Genomic DNA, 20,089 nt, shown 5'->3' on the forward strand with positions numbered 1-20,089 from the left:
TTGGTTCAACCACATGCTGTTGATGAGGTCCTGGAAGGACATCAGGAAATCCCCTTTTCCCCCAATTTCCCAGGACAGGGAGGAGGACCACTATTCCTGTGCATCAAATCTCCAGTCTGGATAGACGAGGCACCAGTTCTTTGCCAGGATGCTGGCTGGCCTGGTGAGTGTGCTTTTCTTCATTCTTTCTCATCCTTAAACTTGGCTAGTGTGCTTCCCACTACCCTGTCTCACGTCTCAATTCATCCCTGGGTGGGGACAAAAGCCTCCTGGCAGCCACCTTCGTGCACCTTCTCCAGAGCCTGTGGACACTGCAGTCCAGCCCCGAGGCTCCCGCAGCTGTCCACCAGGGGCAGATGCGGCGGGCAGACAAGGCAGGCAGACAGGGCTGGCAGCCACGCCCCGCCTCCTGCCCCGGCAGAATCTGGTAGGGGGACAGGGACGGCAGGCACAGGCAGCAGGTGGAGCTTGGCACTTCCCCACCGAGTGAGCTTTCTGGATCTGACCTGTTAGTTCCTTGGGGCCAAGTTCCCCTCTCCTGCCGGGGCTTTCCAAACTGGAAGTTCCCAACACACACATTTAAGGGGCCCTGGCTGAGCCCCAGGCCCCAGAATCCAATGCAATTCCCACATGCAGATGTGGGGCTGAGGCTGGGCGGGACCAGGCGTGTTCTCCAGCTACCCACATCACACCAGGCAGGGTGGTGCTCAGCTGGGACTGGCGCTAAGCAAGCGGCCCTTGGAAAAAGCTGGAACAAACTCATCTAACTCATTTCCACCAGGCCTACTGCTAATTAGATTGTTTCTGCTAATTCCCTCCCAGTCGGCGAACTGCCAGCAACAGCCATAGACACAGGACCAGAATCCGGAAGCTCTGTTCTAATAGTTTTATTAATCAGATAAATCAGCCCCCGCCTGCAACCCCAGCAGTGGTCCTTTCAGAGCCTGGGAGTGGTATGACCCCGCCCCCTCCCTCCCACTGCTCCTGACCTGGGGGCCTCAGGGTGGTGTGACCAGAGGAGGGTGTGGTGAAAGGGGGGGCAGGGTCCTGGGTCAAAGGTTCCAAGGCCCGGGCAGGAGGCTGTGTCTGTCTCCCCACATCCTAGGATCAGGCAAGTGTAGTGCTGGCCAGTGCCCTGCTGGGCTGGGAAGCTGCCTATAGCGGTCTCAGGACCCAGGGCCAGGCCAAAGCTACCCTCCCATCTGGATAAACAGGAATGTGTGTTGAATGTAGTCCACTGGGATGTTTACTGACCAGGGAACTGGAGGCCTGCTGAGGGCAACAATGCCAGCTCCCTTTCCCCAGCAAAGGCCTTAAGAAGTAGGTGACACCTGTCGGAGACCCAAGCCCTGGCTGTGTGTACAGCGACTCCTGAGGCTGATTCTATGGAACAAGAAGAAGCCCATCCCTCCCCTCTTTGCCCACAGGACAGCCCCTCCTGTCCGGGCCCCATGCTGCTGCTCCTCTGGGTACCAATGTGTGGCCTCAGGTGTTTTGGCCAAGTGATGATGGGGGGGGACTTGAAATGCAGAGGTCCCCTACTGGAGAAGGTGACAGATGCCAGACAGGGTAGCCCCTGGGTGGGGTGGGACGGCAGGTAGATTTCCAGACAAAGGGAACCAGAAGCCCAAGTTCATGTTGTGAGTGATGGGTGACAGGGCTGGTGTGGGGTGGGGCGCGTTTGGTGGAGAATCCTGGAGGTTGGCGAGGCTGCTAGGGAGGGGATGGCAGCGACAAAAAGCACAGGAGCAGGCAGGGTGTAGTGGTCAGTGGTAGCCTCACTCAGAGTGGACCAAGGCCCCAGCTCCTTGTCCGAAGCCAAAACCCTTGGGTCCGAAGTTTTTAGCATAGCATCCTGAAGAGAGAGAGAGAAAAGGCACAGGAATGAGCTCCCCTTGCCTCTTCCCCTCTCGCTGCACCCCTCGCTGAAGATGGGGCCTGGCCAGCAGTGCAAATTCAAGAGTGAGGTGGCTCTAGGCTCCACCCTGGACCTGTCTCTCCCGCCAGAGACAATGGACACAGCACTGTCTGCTATGAACCTAGATTCCAGCCCACCTGCCCCAGCCTGGCGAAGCTCTAACCACCGAGCTTCCCACCCCAGGCCTCCAGATCTCTCACCAAAGGGAAGCCACTCACCTTTGCAGTAAATCTCGCCGTCCTTGTCTGCCAGGGTGGTGGACTCAAGGCCTTTGCCGCACTTGGCACAGCGGAAGCAGGACTTGTGCCAGGACTAGGTGGGGGAGGAAACAGTTGATGACGTTACCAGCACCAACAGCACCCTAGTCCTGATCCTCCTGGGGCTGCTGGGAGGACGAGGGCCACGTACTGGGCAGCACAGGAGCAGCTCGGGGACCACATACCACGTGGTACCCTCTTCAGTGAAGGGTGGCCTAGGCACCACTATAGACAGGCTAGGGGTGGGATGACCACCAAGGCTGCAGTTTGGCCATCAGCAGGGCTGGCTGAGCCTGTTCTAGACCCAGCCTGCCCCTGGATAAGTGACATGAGCAAGGCTCTGCCCTTTCCCATCCTCTCTGTCCCCACCTGTATCCTGCCTCTTGCTGGCTGAACAGCTTGTGGGAGGTCCACAGCCAGGAGACTTCTGCTGTCTCCCCTGCAACATGGACCTGGAGACAAGCTATGTGGATGAAGGATGCCTGGCCACAGAGCAGGTGCCTGCTACCATTGCTGGGTTGTCATGGACCAGACTGGCAACTGAAGTGCTGGCTGTGGGGCCTCATTCCATGCTCAAAGGCCCTGGCCTTGCACAGCCAGGAGAACGTGCTCCCTCTTGGAGGAGCTGTGACCACCCAGGGGGAGATGGCAGCATAGCCTGGGGTCACTGCTACTGGAATTGCATGGAAGGAGGCTGGATCACCACAAGGCCTTGGGTGCAGCAGAAAAAGGCCCAAGGAATTCAGTTTCTCCAGGGCCACAATACTCTTCTGTGATTCTAACAGGTGCCTGGGCAACGCAGAGCAAGCAGCACCCCAGGGAAAAGCAGGCTAGGCAGCCCACAGTGCCAGACCCAGCACACATAACGCTGGGACTCAATCCAAATCTCCCATATGGAGGACAGGGACTTGGCCCTGCAGAGTGAACCTACTGGGACTGGGGCATCTCCCTATAATTCTGATTTTAAGATTTATTTACTTTCATTGGAAATGCAGATCCACAAAGATCTTGTACCTACTGGTTCACTCCCCATATGGCAGAACAGCAGGAACTGAACCAATTTAAAGCCAGGAGTCAGGAGCTTCTTCCTGGTCTGCCATGTGGGTACAGGGTCCCAAGGCTTTTTGAGTCATCCTTTGCTGCTTTCCCAGGTCATAAGCAGGAAGCTGGATGAGAAATGGAGCAGCTGGGATACAAACTGGCACCTGTATGGGATCCCGGCACTTAGTTGGAGAATTAGCCAATGGAGCTATTGCGCCAGGACCAAATAAATAAATCTTAAAGAGACATGTTCTCTCACAACTCTGCATTATCATTTTAGGGGGCTTGTGGACCCCTCCCCAACACTGTCCACACCCCCTTAGCTTCTATGGTCCCCAACACTGGGGACACCTGGGACACTAGTGCTGGGGATGTTACTGCTCTTGGTGCCAGGAGCTCCTCGGCAGCGGAGGGGAAGGGGTTAAAGCCCAGTGTTCAGGTCACCTGAGCAGAGCAGGCTGCCACCTACCCAGATGCAGGCAGGTGCCCCTCCTGTGCCCACACGCCCCCCTGGCAGCCTTACCTTCCCGGCGCCTATCACCTTCTCCGCAGCATAGACTGCCTGGCTGCAGCGGGGACAGCGTTCAGAGCCACCAACCTTCTGGGCAAACTTGGATGCATTGGGGTTGGTGGTGGGCCTGTGGCCGGGAGCCCTGCGTGGGGAAGGACATGTGTATACTAAAAATGAAGGCTGCGACCAGCACTGCAGCCCTACCTTCGCTTGCCAGGGCAGGCAGTAACAAAGGCTGGGGCCATCAGGGCCTCTAGGGCCATCACCCATTTTACAGACGGACAATCTAAGGCCCAGCACAAAGTTATCCTCAATGAGACATCCTCCTTCCCTCCCCCACCCATCACATCCCCTGGAGATCATCAAATGCCCCACTGACTCAGGCTCCCCCTCCTCTGCTCCTTGTTCCTGCAGCTTCCAGAAGTCTGCTGATGCATATTCCCATGGGGCCTGTGACCTTGGCAGGGATTTGTAACTCACCCGCCACCTCTGGCCATCCCCCCAGCACTGAGGATCTAGCCAGGCTGGCTGCTCACCAGCAGGTCAGAGACCAGGGGCATTGGAGGTGGAAGTAGGGAGCACCCGGGGACACTCTGGGACTTTTCCAAGGACTGAAAATGTCTTCTCCTCAGTGGGCCCAGAAGCAAGGATGCTGGACAGAGGGAGTGGCTCTAAGTCCTGGCCGGGCAGTGAGGCCTGGCCAGTCACTAAGGAACCTGGACTGAGACATTCCCTGGTCCCCTCCCAGCACCAACTCTGCACAGTAGGGGGCACCTGGCCTGCAGGCTCCTCCAGCCCAGGCCATGGCAGGTGGGGGCCCCATGACTCCCTTTGAAAGAATTTGCATTTGGGGCCCTCTGCTGCTTAACCGAACCCACTGCAGACACATCCAACCCAGGGCAGCGGTAGAGGCAGTGGGGAGAAGGACAAGTGACAGTCAGGAAAGTGAGGGGCGGGGATTATACTCACTCCTCTTGCTTGATGCCCAGCGACTCCCCCTTGTCGGTGCTCAGCGTGCCTGCGCCCTGCCCATAGCCATAGCCTTTGGGCCCATACTTCTTGCCATAGCAGGACTTGCAGTAGATCTCCTCTCCATGCACGGCCACAGTGGTGCTGTCCAGATTCTTCTTGCACACCACTGTAGAGGGGAAGTGTGGGCAGAGTGAGCCGCTTGTTTCTGCAAGTCCCCCGGCCTGTGCAACTGAGGCTCCCAAGCACTTTGCATACAGGACATCCCCCAACATTCAGGAGAGGTCTCAAGGTGGAGGACGGGCTGCTGGCCAAGCTGCTGGAGGACAGGGGAGGGTTCTACATGGGCAACTCCAGGGTGCTGACCCAGCCTTGTTTTCTGGGAATCCATAGGGGCACCCTGTACCTCCTCAGGCTGCAGTGCAAGTTTGCCCAAGTGCAAACTCTGCCCAAGTTTCAGAGGCAGCAGCCTAAGCCAACCTCAAGCCCGAGGAGGCTAGCTGAGGCCGTGCACTCCGGCGTTGACCAACAGACGGCGTGTTCCAAAAGGAGAGACCAGAAAGGAAGGAAGAAGGGCAGGGTCTTCCTGTCTCCAACAATGGAACTCAGGAAGGTAGACATGAACAGCTCCAGGGAGGCAGGGCAGGGTCACTGCAGTGACCCACCCAGCAGTGCCCAACAAGGTGGGCTTGGACGTGAAATGGGGTCTCACTCATCACAACAGGGTGTGCAGTTTTGAATCTCAAAAGACACTCTGCCCCAGGAACATGTGACGTCAGACCCTGGGACACAGTTCCTGACTGTAAGGTTTCAGAAAGATGGGAACGGGCTGAACCTGAAAGCTGGGTGCCATCTGGGGTTGAGCCCTGGGGCCAGGACTGCCAGGAGGATCAGAACCAAGTTCCAGGGCTCTCCCTGTCCATCCGGAGCAGATCATTTTGTATTCCAGGTTTAGTGTTCTTATCTGCAGATGATATGATAATGTCTGCATGATGAGATCTGCTATGCCAGGTGCCCAGCATACTGCCCTACACACAGCAGGTGCATAACAAATACAGACACCTCTTACCAATACCAATGGAGACAAGGAAGGGGAAGGAGCAGCCTAGATCTCATGGGATTATAGCTGTTTATTTGTTTTCCTCTTTCTCTTTTAGAGAAAGAAATAAATTTTTCACTTGCTCATTCATCTCCAAATGGTTACATATAGGGCTGGGCCAAGCTGGGAGCCTGGAACTACATGGGTGGCTGGGGCTCAAAGACTTGAGCCATCTGCTGCTGCTTTCCCAAGGAGCATTAGCAGGGAGGTAGATAGGAAGTGGAGCAGCCGGGACTCAAACTCAGCATTCATGTGGGATGCTGGCATCACTGGCAGTGGCTGAGGCTGTACCATAGCACTGGGCCCAATCATAGCTTCTGACTTTCAATTACCTCTGTTAAGAGAACAGCCTCACTCAAATATTTTTTCAGGTCTCACCCTGTAATCCTAAATGGGTCCCAGGACATTCCTTAAACACTTATAGCTCAGCATGCCCACATGGACTACATCCTACAGGCAGAACGCCAGGGACACGCGCAAGTCATGCCCTGGCTCTCATCCCTTCCTTTAAAGGGTCCAGGCCTCCACCACTCCTTTCTAGCCCAGAGCCCCAGGTCCAGAGACTTCAGACTAAATAAGGCCCCTCTTGTGCTGCCCTGTTGATCTCCTCTTCATTCCAGCTCTCTGGCCATCCAAATATGGACCCTCCCACCACCCCCTTGGGGCTTGGCTCTGGGGAAAGGAGGGAACAAGAGGCCAGGACTGTAGCATTCCCTTCTAGGGCGGGAAGTCAGCACTGGCCTGGAATGGGTTCCCGAAAGACGGAGCAGGACGGGGCATTCCAGAACCAGGGTGGAGGCAGAGAGCTGAGATAAGAGTGGGGAAAGAAACTGCAGGTGGCTTGAGGCTCAGGTCTCCAGGTGGAAACCCAGGAACTCCTGGAGAACACCTCAGACTGCAAGCTGACACCCTCCCCGCAACCCCACCTCCCAGCATACAGTCCCCTTGCTGGGCTGACCACCACTCCCTGCTACCCACTCTGTTGGAGATTATCTCAGAGGCCGGGTTGCCTGACCCGGCCCTCATCCAGCACCCTCTGTGTCCAGGCCCTCCAGCAGGCGATGGGCTAGGGACCCAGCTCAGTGGAAAGCCCCAGTAGATTCAGCAGAGGGGAATGTCAAAACAAGATCTAAATGTATTTCTACTAGATCACATGAAGCCAAAACGAGGCAGGATCCGTTAGTGCCCTTGCTGGGTACCTGTGCTTTCAGTTGCCACTTAAGGTAGTGACAACCCAGTCCCAGGGGAGAGTGCAGAGGGATTCTCTTCCTCTGAGAGGAACACTGCGGCTCATGCAGGTGGCTAGAGATAGGATCAACTCAGAACCCTGACGGCAGGCCTGGCTGTTTATTACCACCTCCAGTGGCCAAGTGGGGTGGGGGTGGGGCGCTGGGAGGGCAAGCAAGGCCTCAGCGAGCTACCCCACTCTGGGCTCTTTGATCACTGGGAACAACCCAGGGCCAACCTGCCTGGTTCAGTTCCATCAGCCATTGCCACAGGGTGAGGACAGACCAGCACTTTCCCACAGGGCTGCCTGCTCAGCCCCAGCCACCCGGAAGAGCTGGGCACACAGCCTGAGGGAAGACTCCCAGCCTCAGAGCTGATGGGAACTGGCTGCCCCTCCGGAGATCATGGGGGTGAGGAGAAGGGCAAGTGCCTCTGCTCCTGTTTCCAGGTCAAGGGCCAGCCCAGGGCACAGGTGGTTTTCCCCTAATTGCCTGTCTCCTTCCTGCTCATCCCAAGACCAGTCGAAAAGCTGACACAATCCATTGCGAAAGGTCCAAGGGGCCAGAGAATTCTGGTGGGGGAACCACTCCCAGGCCTGGCAAGCAAGGGATAGTACCTGCTGGCCACCAGACCCAGAGCTTTCTTTAGACGGGCAAGTCTTATATTTTGTGGGTTATCCCAAATTTAAGTCATACATTGAGCACACACTTGAACTTGACCCAACAAGGGAAATGACGTGCCTGCCATTCATAAATAAATGTTTGTCAAAAGTCCACCAAAGGACCAGCCTTGTGGTTCCAGCCACCAGTTCAAGTTCTGACTGTTCCACTTCTGATCCAGCTATCTGCTAATGTGCCTGGGAAGGCAGCAGAGAATGGCTCAAGAGCTTGGGCCCCTGACCCATGTGGAGTGCCTGGCCCAGCCTGGGCTACTGCAGCCATTTTGGGAGTGAACCAGTGGATGGAAGACATCTCTGTCTCTACCTCTCTGCAACTCTGCCTTTCAAATACATTTTTTTAAATCCTTTAAAAAAAAAAAGCCCATTAAGTGGCAGGCTCAATTCTAGGTGCTGGGAATAAGCCTGGCTGGAGTCGCTGGATGCTGCTAGAGTCTGTGCAGGGCACAGTAATCTAACCAGAGCTGTGATGCCCCAGCCAAACGCCAACCTGAGGGCCACAGACAGGAGGCTGTCCCCTGGAACTGCTAGTTGCACAACACACCCACCCCAGCCTCTCACCAGCCTGATCTCCGCAACTGTGTCTAATCCCCAACACCCCACCCTCCCCCAGTCCCGCTCCTTCCTTCCCTCTGCCACCCCCTGCATTCCTGCCTTCCCCCAGTGCCTGACCCACAGCTGCTTCTCCAAAGTAGGACGCATCGGGCAGAGGCTCTCAGCCAAGACAGGGTGGAAGGGGGGCTTAGGACCCTCTTCCCAGCCAGCGCCGGGCCCTCCCGGATTCTCTCCAAGAAAACCACTGCCTTGTGCATTCTTGCAAAGAGCATGAGCTGCTGACGCTGATGAGAGCCTGCTGCGTCCAGGCCCTCTGCAGCTTGGAAGCCGACAGAGCTCAGCTTCAGGGTTTGTTCATACTCCATCCATCACGGTAGTCCTAGGCTGTCACTGCAGGCCCTTCTGCCATCTGTGGGCAGATGATCTTGTCCTGCAGGATCCTACGGGGAACACGGCCACTAGGAACAATGGGGAACTGCTTTGTCTCCCAGACTCTGAGGTAGAAAACATAAATAAGAGCTCACTTCCTGCCTGTCCAGGTGGACTGTGAGGTCTGGCTGGGGACCCCAGCAGTGCACATGGAAGGCTGTCTGGGAGTCTACCATTCCCTATACTCCAACTGCTCTGAGAGCTTCACTTGCTTTATAAGCTCCTTTCATTTTAGTTCTCACAACAACCCCACGAGGCCCAATCATCCCCACTATAAGCAAGGGAAAGCTTGGCCAGAGAGAAACCGAGTCCCCCATCCGTCCTCACACAGACAGGAAACACAGAAATCAGACACCAGCTCCTGGGGCCTGGCTCTGAGCCCTACCTGTTCACTCAAACAGGGGGAGGGGGTGCCTGTCACTCCCACCCTGCAAGATGTTGCACCCAGTGGGAGCTGCCCTCCAGTGGGAGCTGCCCTCCACCCATCCCCACCCTTCTAACCCAGACCTTGGGCATGATCATGTAGGAATCCGAGGGAGGCTTGCCCAAATTGCTGCTTCCTGGAAACCATCTTCCCATCCAAGAGGTGTGAGCTCTGCAGGTTGGACCTCCCGCACCTGCCTGCTCTCCTGCTCACCCCAGCCTGCACTGCAGCAAAGCAACTGTTCAGGATGGTCAGCAGCAGGAGTCCCTCCAGGCTGCCTCTCATCCCAAACTGGCCAGGTAATGGGGGACTGAACAGGGCATACTGCCCTTCCTGCCTCCAGTGTAACCTTCCTTAAGATGGTGACAATCAGCTAGCACAACTGCCCATTCTAAGTGCCTTCTTCTAAGCTAAGGGATGGTGGTGGCAGAAACGAGAAGGTTGAGTGGAAAGTTTTCCTAATCCAGTGTTTCCAGCTTGGCCTGCAGCCCTGAAAGCAGCCCCCCTTCCCCTGCTCCCCGCCCTGCCCCACTCCCTTGCTCTGGTCAGTTCACCCCCTTAGAAAACAACTTCTGGAAGGAACAAAGAGGCCCTAAGTGCTTCCCCTCCCCAGCGGCACCACAGCCAAATGTCAAGCTGTTTACATCCCATGGGACCAGCTCCCCAGGGTGTTGGCAGGCCTAGATCCCCCCGCCCCCATAGCAATCAGCAGTCAGCAGGGCCCAGCCAGGCGGTACTTACTACACAGAAAGCAGGATTTATGAAAGCTGTGGCCTTCACATTGCACCTCCTCGGCGAAGTACACCGTCTTCTGGCACACCCCACACTTCTTGCCTCCTCCCCAGTTCGGCATTCTGAAAGGGTCAGAAACTGGAATTTAGTGCACAGGGAGAGGCACATGCAGATTGTCCATGGTGTAAAGCAATGGACGGGGGCCAGCACTGCAGGGAAGTGAGCTAAGCCACTGTCTTCAATCCCAGCATTCCATGTTACAGTGGCCAATTCAAGTCCCGGCCGCTCTACTTCCAATCCAGCTCCCTGCTAGTGTGCCTGGGAAGGCAGGAGAGGATGACCCAAGTCCTTGGGCCCCTGCACCCACGTGGGAAGGCTTGGATGGAGTTCCAGGCTCCTGAAGCCCTCCCTGTCTCCCTCACATGGCCATGCTGCTTTTCAAAACAAGAGAGGAAGATGAAGGTGGGACTTCCCCGTCCTGGTAAACAACTTCCCCACTGTCCATAATGGCTTCCTCAAACTGCTATGCACAGGCTTGATTGCCAGATGCAAGCAACAGCTGGTTACATGGCAATCTCTGCACCAAGGCACTTCCAACATTTGTGGAAATGGAATCGAAAGGTTTTGGTGTAAGAATACCTATGCGTGGGCAGAGGTATTTTCTAATACGCATGTCCTTGAACATTTGGAAGATCCCTAGCATTTGCAGCCAGCTGCTAGGCAGTCTGAGGGACACTTTGAGCATGACCCACTTTGTAAAGGAGGCCAAAGGGCCCCAGAAGTGAACCAGTGCACCAGTGGGGATGAAGTTCACAGAGCGTGAAACCAAGTCAACAGGCAGACCAGTACTCAGAAGATCCGAATCTGTGTGTATTAAGCTTGTTGAGGGGCAAACAGATGGGATGACAGGGACCACCGGGATAGGTGTCATGGCATGGCAGCTCAGGATACCTCCAGTCCCCGTGAGTGCCTGGCTTGGAGTCCTGGCTCACAACTCCAGCTTCCTGCTGGTGAGCCTCCTGGAAAGCCGCAGGTGATGGCTCAAGTACTTGGGTTCCTGCCACTCACTTTGGAGACCAGGATAGAGTTTTGGCTTTGAGCTGGTCCAGCCCCAGCAGTTGTGGGCATTTAGGGAGCGGCCTAACAGAGGAATGCTCTTTCTCTCTGCTCTGCCTTTCAAATCAATAAATATTTAAAACACAGGTATCACAGAAAAGCAAGGAAACAGTGCTCACCAGTACACCCCTGAGACAGGAAAATGAACACAACTTTGGGGGTAGGAGGATGTTAAGGCCCCAGCAGTATTTTTCTTAAGTGGGAGATTGTCACATGGGGGCCCCTACTGACTCTTAATTATACACAAAGCCGTCCTATGCTGTTTTGTACATAAGACAGTGCTCGCTAAAACAACAGGTTAAAATGTGTAACAGGTCCCGGCGGCGTGGCCTAGCGGCTAGGATCCTCGCCTTGAACGCTCCGGGATCCCATATGGGCGCCGGGTCTAAACCCAGATGCTCCACTTCTGATCCAGCTCCCTGCTTGTGGCCTGGGAAAGCAGTCGAGGACGGCCCAAGGCGTTGGGACCCTGCACCCGTGTGGGAGACCTGGAAGAGGTTCCTGGCTCCCGGCTTCATCTAGGTGCAGCACCGGCCATTGGGCTCACTTGGGGAGTGAATCATCGAACGGAAGATTTTCCTCTCTGTCTCTCCTCCTCTCTGTATATCTGACTTTGTAATAAAAATAAATAAATCTTTAAATAAATAAATAAAAATGTGTAACAAATCAGAGAGCCGGCACAGAGCGCCAAGTCCTTGGCCTTAGGACACATAAGCATGAGGAGGAGGCAACAACATGGAAGGGAAGGGGACGCCCTTGACCGGCAGTAAGTGCTCACAAATGATCCTTCATGCAGGAACCCAGGTGACACATATGATGACACCTCAGCTCTGTGATTCAGCTAAGGGCAGACAGGCAGGTGGTGAGTGGGCAGTGAATAGTGAATGCGTGGAACCTGCTCGTCTCCTGATGCGGCTCCAGGAGCAAGGTGACCTCCTCGCTCTGCCCACACAGGTCCCTCAAAGCAATGGTACCACACAAGACACAGCCAAGGGTGGGAGTCACTGCGGTTTCTGCTCAGGACCAGGTCCAGATGGAGCCCAGCACCGGGCGCAGAGGTGCTCCTACAGGTGTTCAGAGATTCACCAAGCAGGGAATAAAGGATATCCTGATACTAAGACCATGCTGGGGCCACATGCTCTGCAGGGGTGATCTCTGCACCCCAGGGACCTAGAAGAGGTGCTCAGGAAAGACCTGCAAGGCTTCAGGTGTGGGAAGTGGGGCTATGGCACCAGTTCACCCCTAGGCACCAGGGCTACATCATCCCTGAGATGACAGGAGGAAGAGACACAGGTTCACTCCACATCCTAAAAGTTGGGGCTCCCTCTGGTCCCACACTGGAACCCCTTGCTCCTCAGTCTCCTGCATTACCCCCATCCATGTCACCTCTATGTCAAGGACTCCCACATATCTTTGGCCTTAAACCCCTCTGCGCCAGGCTCATATAGCCAATGCCAGGGAACACCTGTACCAGGTACCTGATTCTCAAGCCTGCACAGCGATGTCTACCTGCTTTCCAGATCTGCCTTGCACATCCTCTGGATTGGTCATCTATCCCCGCATTTGGTCCCCACAATGCCCCGCCCCAGCAAGACCTTGCATGCAGGGAGCTCCTGGGCCTGCCTGTGTAAGATGCTAGGGTGGTCAAGCTGGAATGGAGGGCTGAAGCCAGAGCCCATTGTCCTCTGCCTGGGACATTGTGGGGACATTGTCCTCTGCCCATTGTGCCTCATGGATCATCAGGCACTGCATAAACCTGAGTTTTTCTTTTCCAGGTTCTGTTCCAGAGAAGTTTGGTGAATTGCTGCATATCACTGATACATCTGTCAGCAGGTGCACCTAACTCCTTCAGTTTCTGCCTTTCATCCCCCCAAAGAACTCTCAGGTTCTGGGACTAATCCCTACCCATGGTCTAGGAAGTTCCACTGCTCCATCAGCCGCCCTCTGTCCTGAAGGGGGCAGAAATAAGCTGCTTTGGTTGAGCAAGGACCCAGGACTGCAAGTCCAGACACAGTGAAGGACGAGGGGCCCAGAAGAGCAGCATGTGTGACTGTCACCTCCCCACCAGCCATTTCTGCCTGCTTCCTAGCCACAGAGCCCCCAGTTCTCTTCAGGCAGTCACTACTCCACCACCTCCCATCTTGGGACCCGGCCTGAGTCACTGGGAGAGGCAGCAAACACATCCACTCCATAGACAAGGCACACACAGCTCAGAGAGGTGAGGCAGCTTGTGCGTAGCCACACAGCCAGAAGAGGCAGGACTGGAACTGTGTGCTGTGCCCCTGGCATGGGGTGTGTCTGCATACAGTGGCACATGTGCAACAGCCTGGCCCTTCTTTCTTGCTCTTGCCTCCTCCAACCCCCTGAGCTGGCAGGAGTGGGGTGACTGTGCCCAGGCTCCCAGGAACATCCCTGGGGGAGGAAAACTCCCCCTAGCCACGTGGTTGTTCCCATCCCAAGCATGGTTTTGTTCCCTGATACAAAAGCTCTTCTCCCTGGGGGAAACCCACAGCTCCTACAGGCCTTCCCTTGTTCTCTCTGGCCCTGGTCAGGAGCCCTGATCCAACAAGTACTAGGGGAGCCAGCCAGGAAAGTCTGCCCAGGACACCTCGTGCTGGGCCAATCCTCTGAGCCTGGCCATCTGTCTAGGGGTCTCCCCAGAGGAGCCCAGTGATGGCACAGGGGGGTATGAGATGAACAAAGCAGCTGCATCCACAGCAGGAGATGGTCCAGCAGCCCATGTGCCATGCCCTTCACTCCCCAGTGCCACCTGGAACCCCAGCTGCCCCCTTCCTTGCTTGCTGTCTCCTTTTCTCTCTAGCTAGCCTGGCTGGAGGAGAAGGCTGGATTGCCTTTCTAGGAAACCTATAGGCTCCACCTCTCATCTGGCTTTCCAGTCCTGAGGGTCAGCGGCTGCCAGGGGGTGGGAGGAGGGGAAAGGGAAAAGTTCCTGAGATCAGAGTTCAAACCATGCTGGTTCTGCAACCGGGGTACCAGCCATGAAACAGGTCAGATAGCACCTTCCTCCATGCAGGGGCTGGGGCACATTACTTTTGAAGCTTGATTTGCTCATCTCTGAAATGGGGCTATGATCCTCAGAGACTGGGTTCTGAGGATGACATGAGATAATACGGAAGTGATGGCTCAGCACCTGGCAGAAGCTTGCTCCTGCAGTGACCACTACCTCTGGGACTAGCCCAGCAGAACCTCAATACCACCTAGTACCCAGCCAGAAGGTTTCTCTGCTTACCACCAAGCCTACCTCTGGAAGGGGTGTGGCCTGAGAATAGTGTGCCAAATAGGGGCCAGGAGTTCACCTGCTATTTGCTAGCCCAGCTAAGCAGCCTGGACAAGTCTAGTACTCCTTGAGGGTTCCGTTCCCCAGGGCGGCAAGACTATGAGCAGGACTTATGTCTCTGCACCAAGCTGACTTGTGTGTTGGGTTCTTGAGTGGGGGAGGCTGAGAGGAATCAGATGCACCTGCCTTCCAGGCGTGTCAGTGATAGGCAGCTGGAGCTGGTGCCTGCCCACCCCAGCCAACACACCACACCCTGCTGTGCTCCAGCACCACTGGGCATTGCTCTTTGTTCTACAGCTGCTTTACCTATAACGTCAGGCCACCACCACCTCGGGGCAGGCTGGAGGCTAGAAACCAAGGGGCTATCATCTCCTATAGCCAGCTAACTCTGAGTGTGGGGCTCAGCCCTCTCAGGCTGGCTGTCTCGTGAGGATCCATGTCCAATACCCAGCCTTGTGGAAGAGAAGTGCAGGGTGGGGCTGGACAGTAGACAGGGAAGGGGCTGACTCAGGGCACAGACCCCACCCAGCCCACCTCAGTCTCACAAGGTCAGGAGAGGTGATAGGGCCAGACGGTTAAGTCAAAGGCACCATCTCAGCAATGGACAATCCACCTCGCGGGCTGAAGGAGGGTCCCTCCCCTGCTCCAACCCTTGACAAACCTCAGCTTTCTTTCTGCAGTGGGAAATGCCCACACCTCCCAAGGTAGCATCACTGGCTCCTCAAGATGTGGACACACAGTGTGAACGTTCCCACCCTGTGGGTTTGGTAGAGACCTGTGCCCTGGGTGCCTAATTACACACACACACCACCCCTCCCCCACCTCTGCTGGTTGGTATCAACCACAGCCTGAGCCTGCAGGGGGCCATCCACCCACCCAACCAGCAACCCCACCTCCTTCCTCCATGTCCCAGCCCCCCTTGGCAGCAGCCGCCAGGGCCTGAGAGCAGATAGACAGGGAGACAAGAGCCCCTCCCATCGCGTGCAGAGCTCTTTTTGGGTGGTGCCACCTGACCGCCTAAGAAACAGGCCTCCCCTGCAGATAATGGCTTGGGGTCAGGAGGCAAGGCTGGCATAGAGAAGGGACACGCTGAGAAGGGGCACTTACACACCCGCCCCGAGGTCTGGTCAGAGCCACTCCGCAGCACCAGGGAGCTATGGTCATCGCGGGGCTAGGGCACCCCAACACTTGCCCCTTCTCTGGGCCAGACCCATTCTCTCTCCCAACGTGGTCCTGCTATGTGCCACTGTGAGCTGCCTCTCCCTTTGCCTACCTGTCCCTTGCTGCCTTTCCTAGCTCAGTCCTCCCAGGAAACCTCCAGATCACATCCACATAGAAGCAGGGTCCATGTATTTCAAAGAATCACAAGGTCTCACAGGTGCCTGGATCCAGGCATTGGGCTTTAGAATGATGTCACCGTTGCATGGGAACAGTTATCCTCCACTGAACAAGGTCTGGGTAAGTTTTCTTTAAAAGTAAAAACAAATGAGGCCTCACAAGCACACAGGAAGCGCCATCCCACGCCAACTCCCACTTGGAGAGCCAGCTCTTGGGGCAGCAGTGGGGGTGGGGCTGCCTGGCTGCGACCCAGTGCAGGGACCTCCCTTCTCTTCCTGTCACCACCGCCCGCAGAGCCCACAGTCAGACACTGCCTTCCGGCCTTTGGGAGGTGCTGGAAAAGCCCAAGTCTGGACGCTGAACTGCCCCTGTGTTTACACACTTTACCATACAAGGGAATCACTCCCTGCTGGCGGCAGACGAATTCCTGGGGCTGTGCGTACAGCAGCCACGTCATTACCATATAAATCCCTGACAACTGCAAACAGCAGGCAGCTGTGGCTGGGGCTGACCTCAGGAGCCCACCCTCTCCTCCCCCCTCCCCCCCTCACTCCCCCCTCCTCAGTCTGTCTCATTTTTCTCCTTTTTTTTTCTTCTCCCTCTTGCAACTCTTTTCTTTTCTGCAAACCTGGTCACCACACTCACTAACACATCAGATTTGGTGGAAGGGTCCTGGCTCCTCCTCCTCCCCAGCCAGGCCAGCGCAAACCTGGAGTTGGTAAATGCTCTCCAGGGCCCGTCCCCCACCACCTCCTCCTCCTCTCCAAGCTAGTTAGCCAAGGCCCTTCACAAAGGCAGCTGGTTCCTGAAGGAGTTCATCTGCAAAGGGAACTATGAGGGTCCTGACCGCACAGCAACTCCACAACCAGCCAGCAGCAACCCTGAGCCAGCTACTGAGCAGCCCAAGCCTCAGTGTTTTCATCTGCAGAATGGAGCACATCAGCACCTGCTTCCCATGAAGTCTTGGCAGGGCCCCGCCTCCTATGACCTACAGTCAGGCCAGCTCTGACACTCATGGTTTAGTTTTGGGTTTCTTGAGATGCTGACCCTGGAGGAAAGAAGGGGCAGGGGACAAGGGTCTTTTCAAGTCTCCCTAGCACCTCCAGGGATCTGTTCAGCACCAGCCTCCCCAGCTTACAGTCCTCTAACAAGCTACCTTCAGACAATAAGCCAGGTTTTACTGCGAACCAGCAAAGCCAGCAGAACAGAGGCACAATGAGGCCCAGGACTCCCTTTCCCCACCTGCTCATGAATACCACCCACAGGGGAAACCGACCAGGGGACTCTCTCCCAGGAGCACACGGTTGGGCAACAGGGACCAGAAACACATTGCTGCCTGTTCATTGCTCACTACCAAATGTCAACACCAAGGACTCCCAGCAGAATCTCTGGCCTGGTAAAACTCACTGGCAAGGGAGGAGTGCCGAGTGCCGTGTGCAATAAGAAAAGCAAACACCTGGGCCAGGAAGGCAGGCGCGAGGGCGGACCAAAGGCAAGGTTTCTGTTCTCCACACCCACAGCCCCTTCCCAGCCTCCCCGAATTGGGCAGCTCAATGCTCCCTTTGCTCTTCTAGCACAAACCCCAGCCTCTGCAGGTCAGCTTCCCTCTCCACTGGCCAAGCAAAGGGTGGCTAATTGGGCCTCAGCCAAGCTGGAATACAAGGGGCGTGCATGCAGACAGCTGGCCAAGGGCAGAGGGCAGGTTCTCTGGTTCTCTCCAAGGACGAAGCTCAGCGCCCCAGCCCCAAAGCCTCTCCACGCAGTGAGATGACAGGGACAGCGGGCAGCCAGCACTGCCAGCCAGCTTAGTTGAGGGGAGGGGGAGGACCAGGAAGAAGGCGGCAACTGAGCTACTGCTTGGAGGTTCCGCATGTACGTCACTTGCTCAAAGTCAGCAGTCTATTCATGCTCAAATGCAAGAGCCAAAACGTATTTGTCTTCCTCCCACCCAGAGTTCAGGCCCCCTTCTCATGGCAGACTTTGTCCTGGAGCCTTCCTCACTCTGTGTCTTTGTGACAAGCACCCAAGATAGAAGGAAGAGGGGCAAACCAGTTATTTACACCCCAAAGGAGTAGAGATGGGGGCCCTGGGCTGTGGGCAGAGGATGTGCCTACATTATTGCCGCCAAGGAGCACCTGCTTGAGGCTAGACAGCAACAAGAACCAGGAACCTGCAGAACACTCCCACCCAGGCTAGGGGAAGAAATACCTGAAGGGGAGAAGGTTGAAACTTGCTTTAAACCTACCCCACACCCACCCTTTTCTTGCCGCACAAGTCAGTCTTTCGGGTTTCAGTCTTGACCAAGGCCCCGCGGTGTAGAAAAGCCATTAGCGCCATCTGGTTCTTTCTGAAGAGGAAACACCCACGCCTGCACCCACGGATGCCCAGGGCCTGGCTTCAAAGTCAGATGTTCCCCACTCCACCCGCGAGCCTTTTTCTCGGGGAGCATGCGGGTGAGGGCGGGGATGGCACGGATACCCTCAGCTCTCAGCCATACAATGGGCGACAGTGGATCACAGAATCGCCAATTGTTCTGCCCGGGTCGCACTGGGTCAGCAGCGCACAGCGCTGTGGTAGCCCACGACGTCCAGGCATCCCCGGGGGACCACCTGCAAACAGAAACGCCGCCTTGGCCTGGCGGCCACTTTCCACAAGTCCTCTCCCGCCACGGCTCCCCCGCCACAGAAGCCGCCTTCCTTTCCCGGCAAACTTTCCTTGCAAGGCACAGAGGAGCGGGAGCGTCCCTGCGAGGCGCTGGGGGGCCGCGGGCAGAGCGGGCTTTGCCGGGGACAGGCGGCCGCGCACTCACCTGGCGGCGGGATGGGCGCGCGAGCGGACAGGCGCGGTCGGGAGCAGCGGATGGGGACGCCCGCGCCGTGCGCCGTTTTGTTTCGCTCTGGGGAGGGCGTGGTCCGCCCCGCGCCAACCAGTGGGCTTTGCACACTGCCCCGAACCGGCTGATGTCACCGCGTGCGGCCGGGCCAGGACGGCCGGGACCCTGGACATCCAGGGATGGGTGTGCACGCGCTCCGGTGTCACTATGCGCCCCGCCGCCCTGGCTGCGGGGTGTCGTTCAGATTTCAGCCATTGGGATGTCCTTTTTAACGTTTGGTGAGGAGACCACACACTTGATGGAGAAGTTTAGGGGAGTGGGGGAGCTTGAGATGCGCTGAGACTGAAACTTTAACACATTTGTGTGACAGAGCTCTAATGGGCTGGTTTACTCCCCAAACTGGAACTTCATGGGTCTCCATTAGATTGGCAGCCTGGAACCAAGTAATGGAAGCATAGCGGGTGCTTCCTGAGGTCTCGTTTGCCATGGGGACAGGGTATGACCCAAAGTGACAAGTGACCCAAAGTGCCCTAGCATGGGGCAGGCACTGTAAGGGTTGACTCCCTCCTCCAACAGCTCTCCACCCGCACAAGTCTCCCAGTTACCAACCTGGCTTACCCTAAAGGGAGCAGGTCCCATTTTCCTTGGGCCTCCGGCCTTCACCTTGAAGGCCACTGTCTCATTTCACTCCCTGTTGCCCACAGGGCAGTTCCACTGACTACTGCACCTGCTGTCCCTCCTGCGACATTTCAGGGGCAGAACTGTGGGAAGGCCTGGCCTCTTTCTTGGGCTGGGTAGCTGCTCCCCAGCCCTGATAATGTGAACAGAAGGGCTCCCTGGAGACTTCTGACAGGGAGAGAAGCAGAGACAGACTTTAAAGGAGGGAAAATTCCCTGTCTTCAGTCTTGCCCACTCCCCGTGTCTGGGGCGTGTGGTTTGGGTCTGCAGGAGCATGGAGAGTGTGCAGGGGGTCCCGGGAGTCAAGAAGGGCCAGGAAGGAGGGAGCCTGTGGACTCTACGCACATTGTCTTCTAGCTTTGTCACTTGCTCACTGTTTGGAATCAAGGGCTGGAGCCAAGGCTCCTTCTCCAGGATGGAATTCGCTCGTTTGCAACAAGTGCAGAAGTAGTGCACGTGCTCCTGTCTTGTGTGTGAACTTGAATGGGACTCTCTGTGTGTGTTGTCTAGTTGTGTCTGTGTGTAACTTTCTGCTGCTTTCTTTCCACCTAAAGCATGCTCGTCAGGAAGCACGTGCCCTCCTCCGGGCGTATTGTGCACAGTGTTCGTGACAGGCCCGGAGGGGGGGTTTGCCAAGCATCTGGCTGCCTCTCACCCCGGGGTTGCCAATGGATATAGCTGCCACATCTTCCACCATGAATGGAGACGGGTCCCCCACAGCTTCATGTAAAGCCCCACATTGCAGGAATAAAGCAATGGGTCCCCTGATCCAGAGAACAGTCTTTATCTTGGTTTTTCTGGCTTTTAACAATAAAAAACACCTTTCCGTTTTCCAAGCCCATTGCACAAGCGAAGACTTCCAGGACTGGAATGTCACCAGCTTTCCTTTTAAAAAAGAATTATTGGTTTTTATTTGAATGACGGGTTTGCAGAGAGAAGGAGAAAGAAGGAGACAAAGCCTGGAACCAGGAGTTTCTTCTGGGTCTTC

The 20,089-nt window shown here is 56.1% G+C and overlaps 1 protein-coding gene across 1 annotated transcript; it reads right to left on the bottom strand.

Moving 5' to 3' along the window:
• Positions 1-871: 871 nt before the first annotated feature.
• On the bottom strand, positions 872-18,538 carry CSRP1 (cysteine and glycine rich protein 1). Its single transcript, XM_004578771.3, has 6 exons — positions 18,400-18,538; positions 9,848-9,960; positions 4,697-4,865; positions 3,740-3,869; positions 2,137-2,230; positions 872-1,855 (listed from the first exon to the last, which is right to left on the bottom strand). Exons 2-6 carry the CDS (start codon positions 9,957-9,959, stop codon positions 1,779-1,781), a joined length of 582 nt encoding a protein of 193 aa, XP_004578828.1. The 5' UTR covers position 9,960; positions 18,400-18,538; the 3' UTR covers positions 872-1,778.
• Positions 18,539-20,089: the final 1,551 nt, after the last annotated feature.

Source organism: Ochotona princeps, chromosome 10 (genome assembly GCF_030435755.1).
Source record: "Ochotona princeps isolate mOchPri1 chromosome 10, mOchPri1.hap1, whole genome shotgun sequence".
NCBI lineage: Eukaryota > Metazoa > Chordata > Mammalia > Lagomorpha > Ochotonidae > Ochotona > Ochotona princeps.

Coding starts and splice junctions, on each gene's coding strand:
- CSRP1 (XM_004578771.3), bottom strand. CDS start 9,959: ATGCCGAACTGGGGAGGAGGCAAGAAGTGTGGGGTGTGCCAGAAGACG. Junction 4,866..9,847: donor TAAATCCTGCTTTCTGTGTA/GTAAGTACCGCC, acceptor TCCCCTCTACAG/TGGTGTGCAAGAAGAATCTG. Junction 2,231..3,739: donor AGGTGATAGGCGCCGGGAAG/GTAAGGCTGCCA, acceptor TCCCCCACCTAG/TCCTGGCACAAGTCCTGCTT.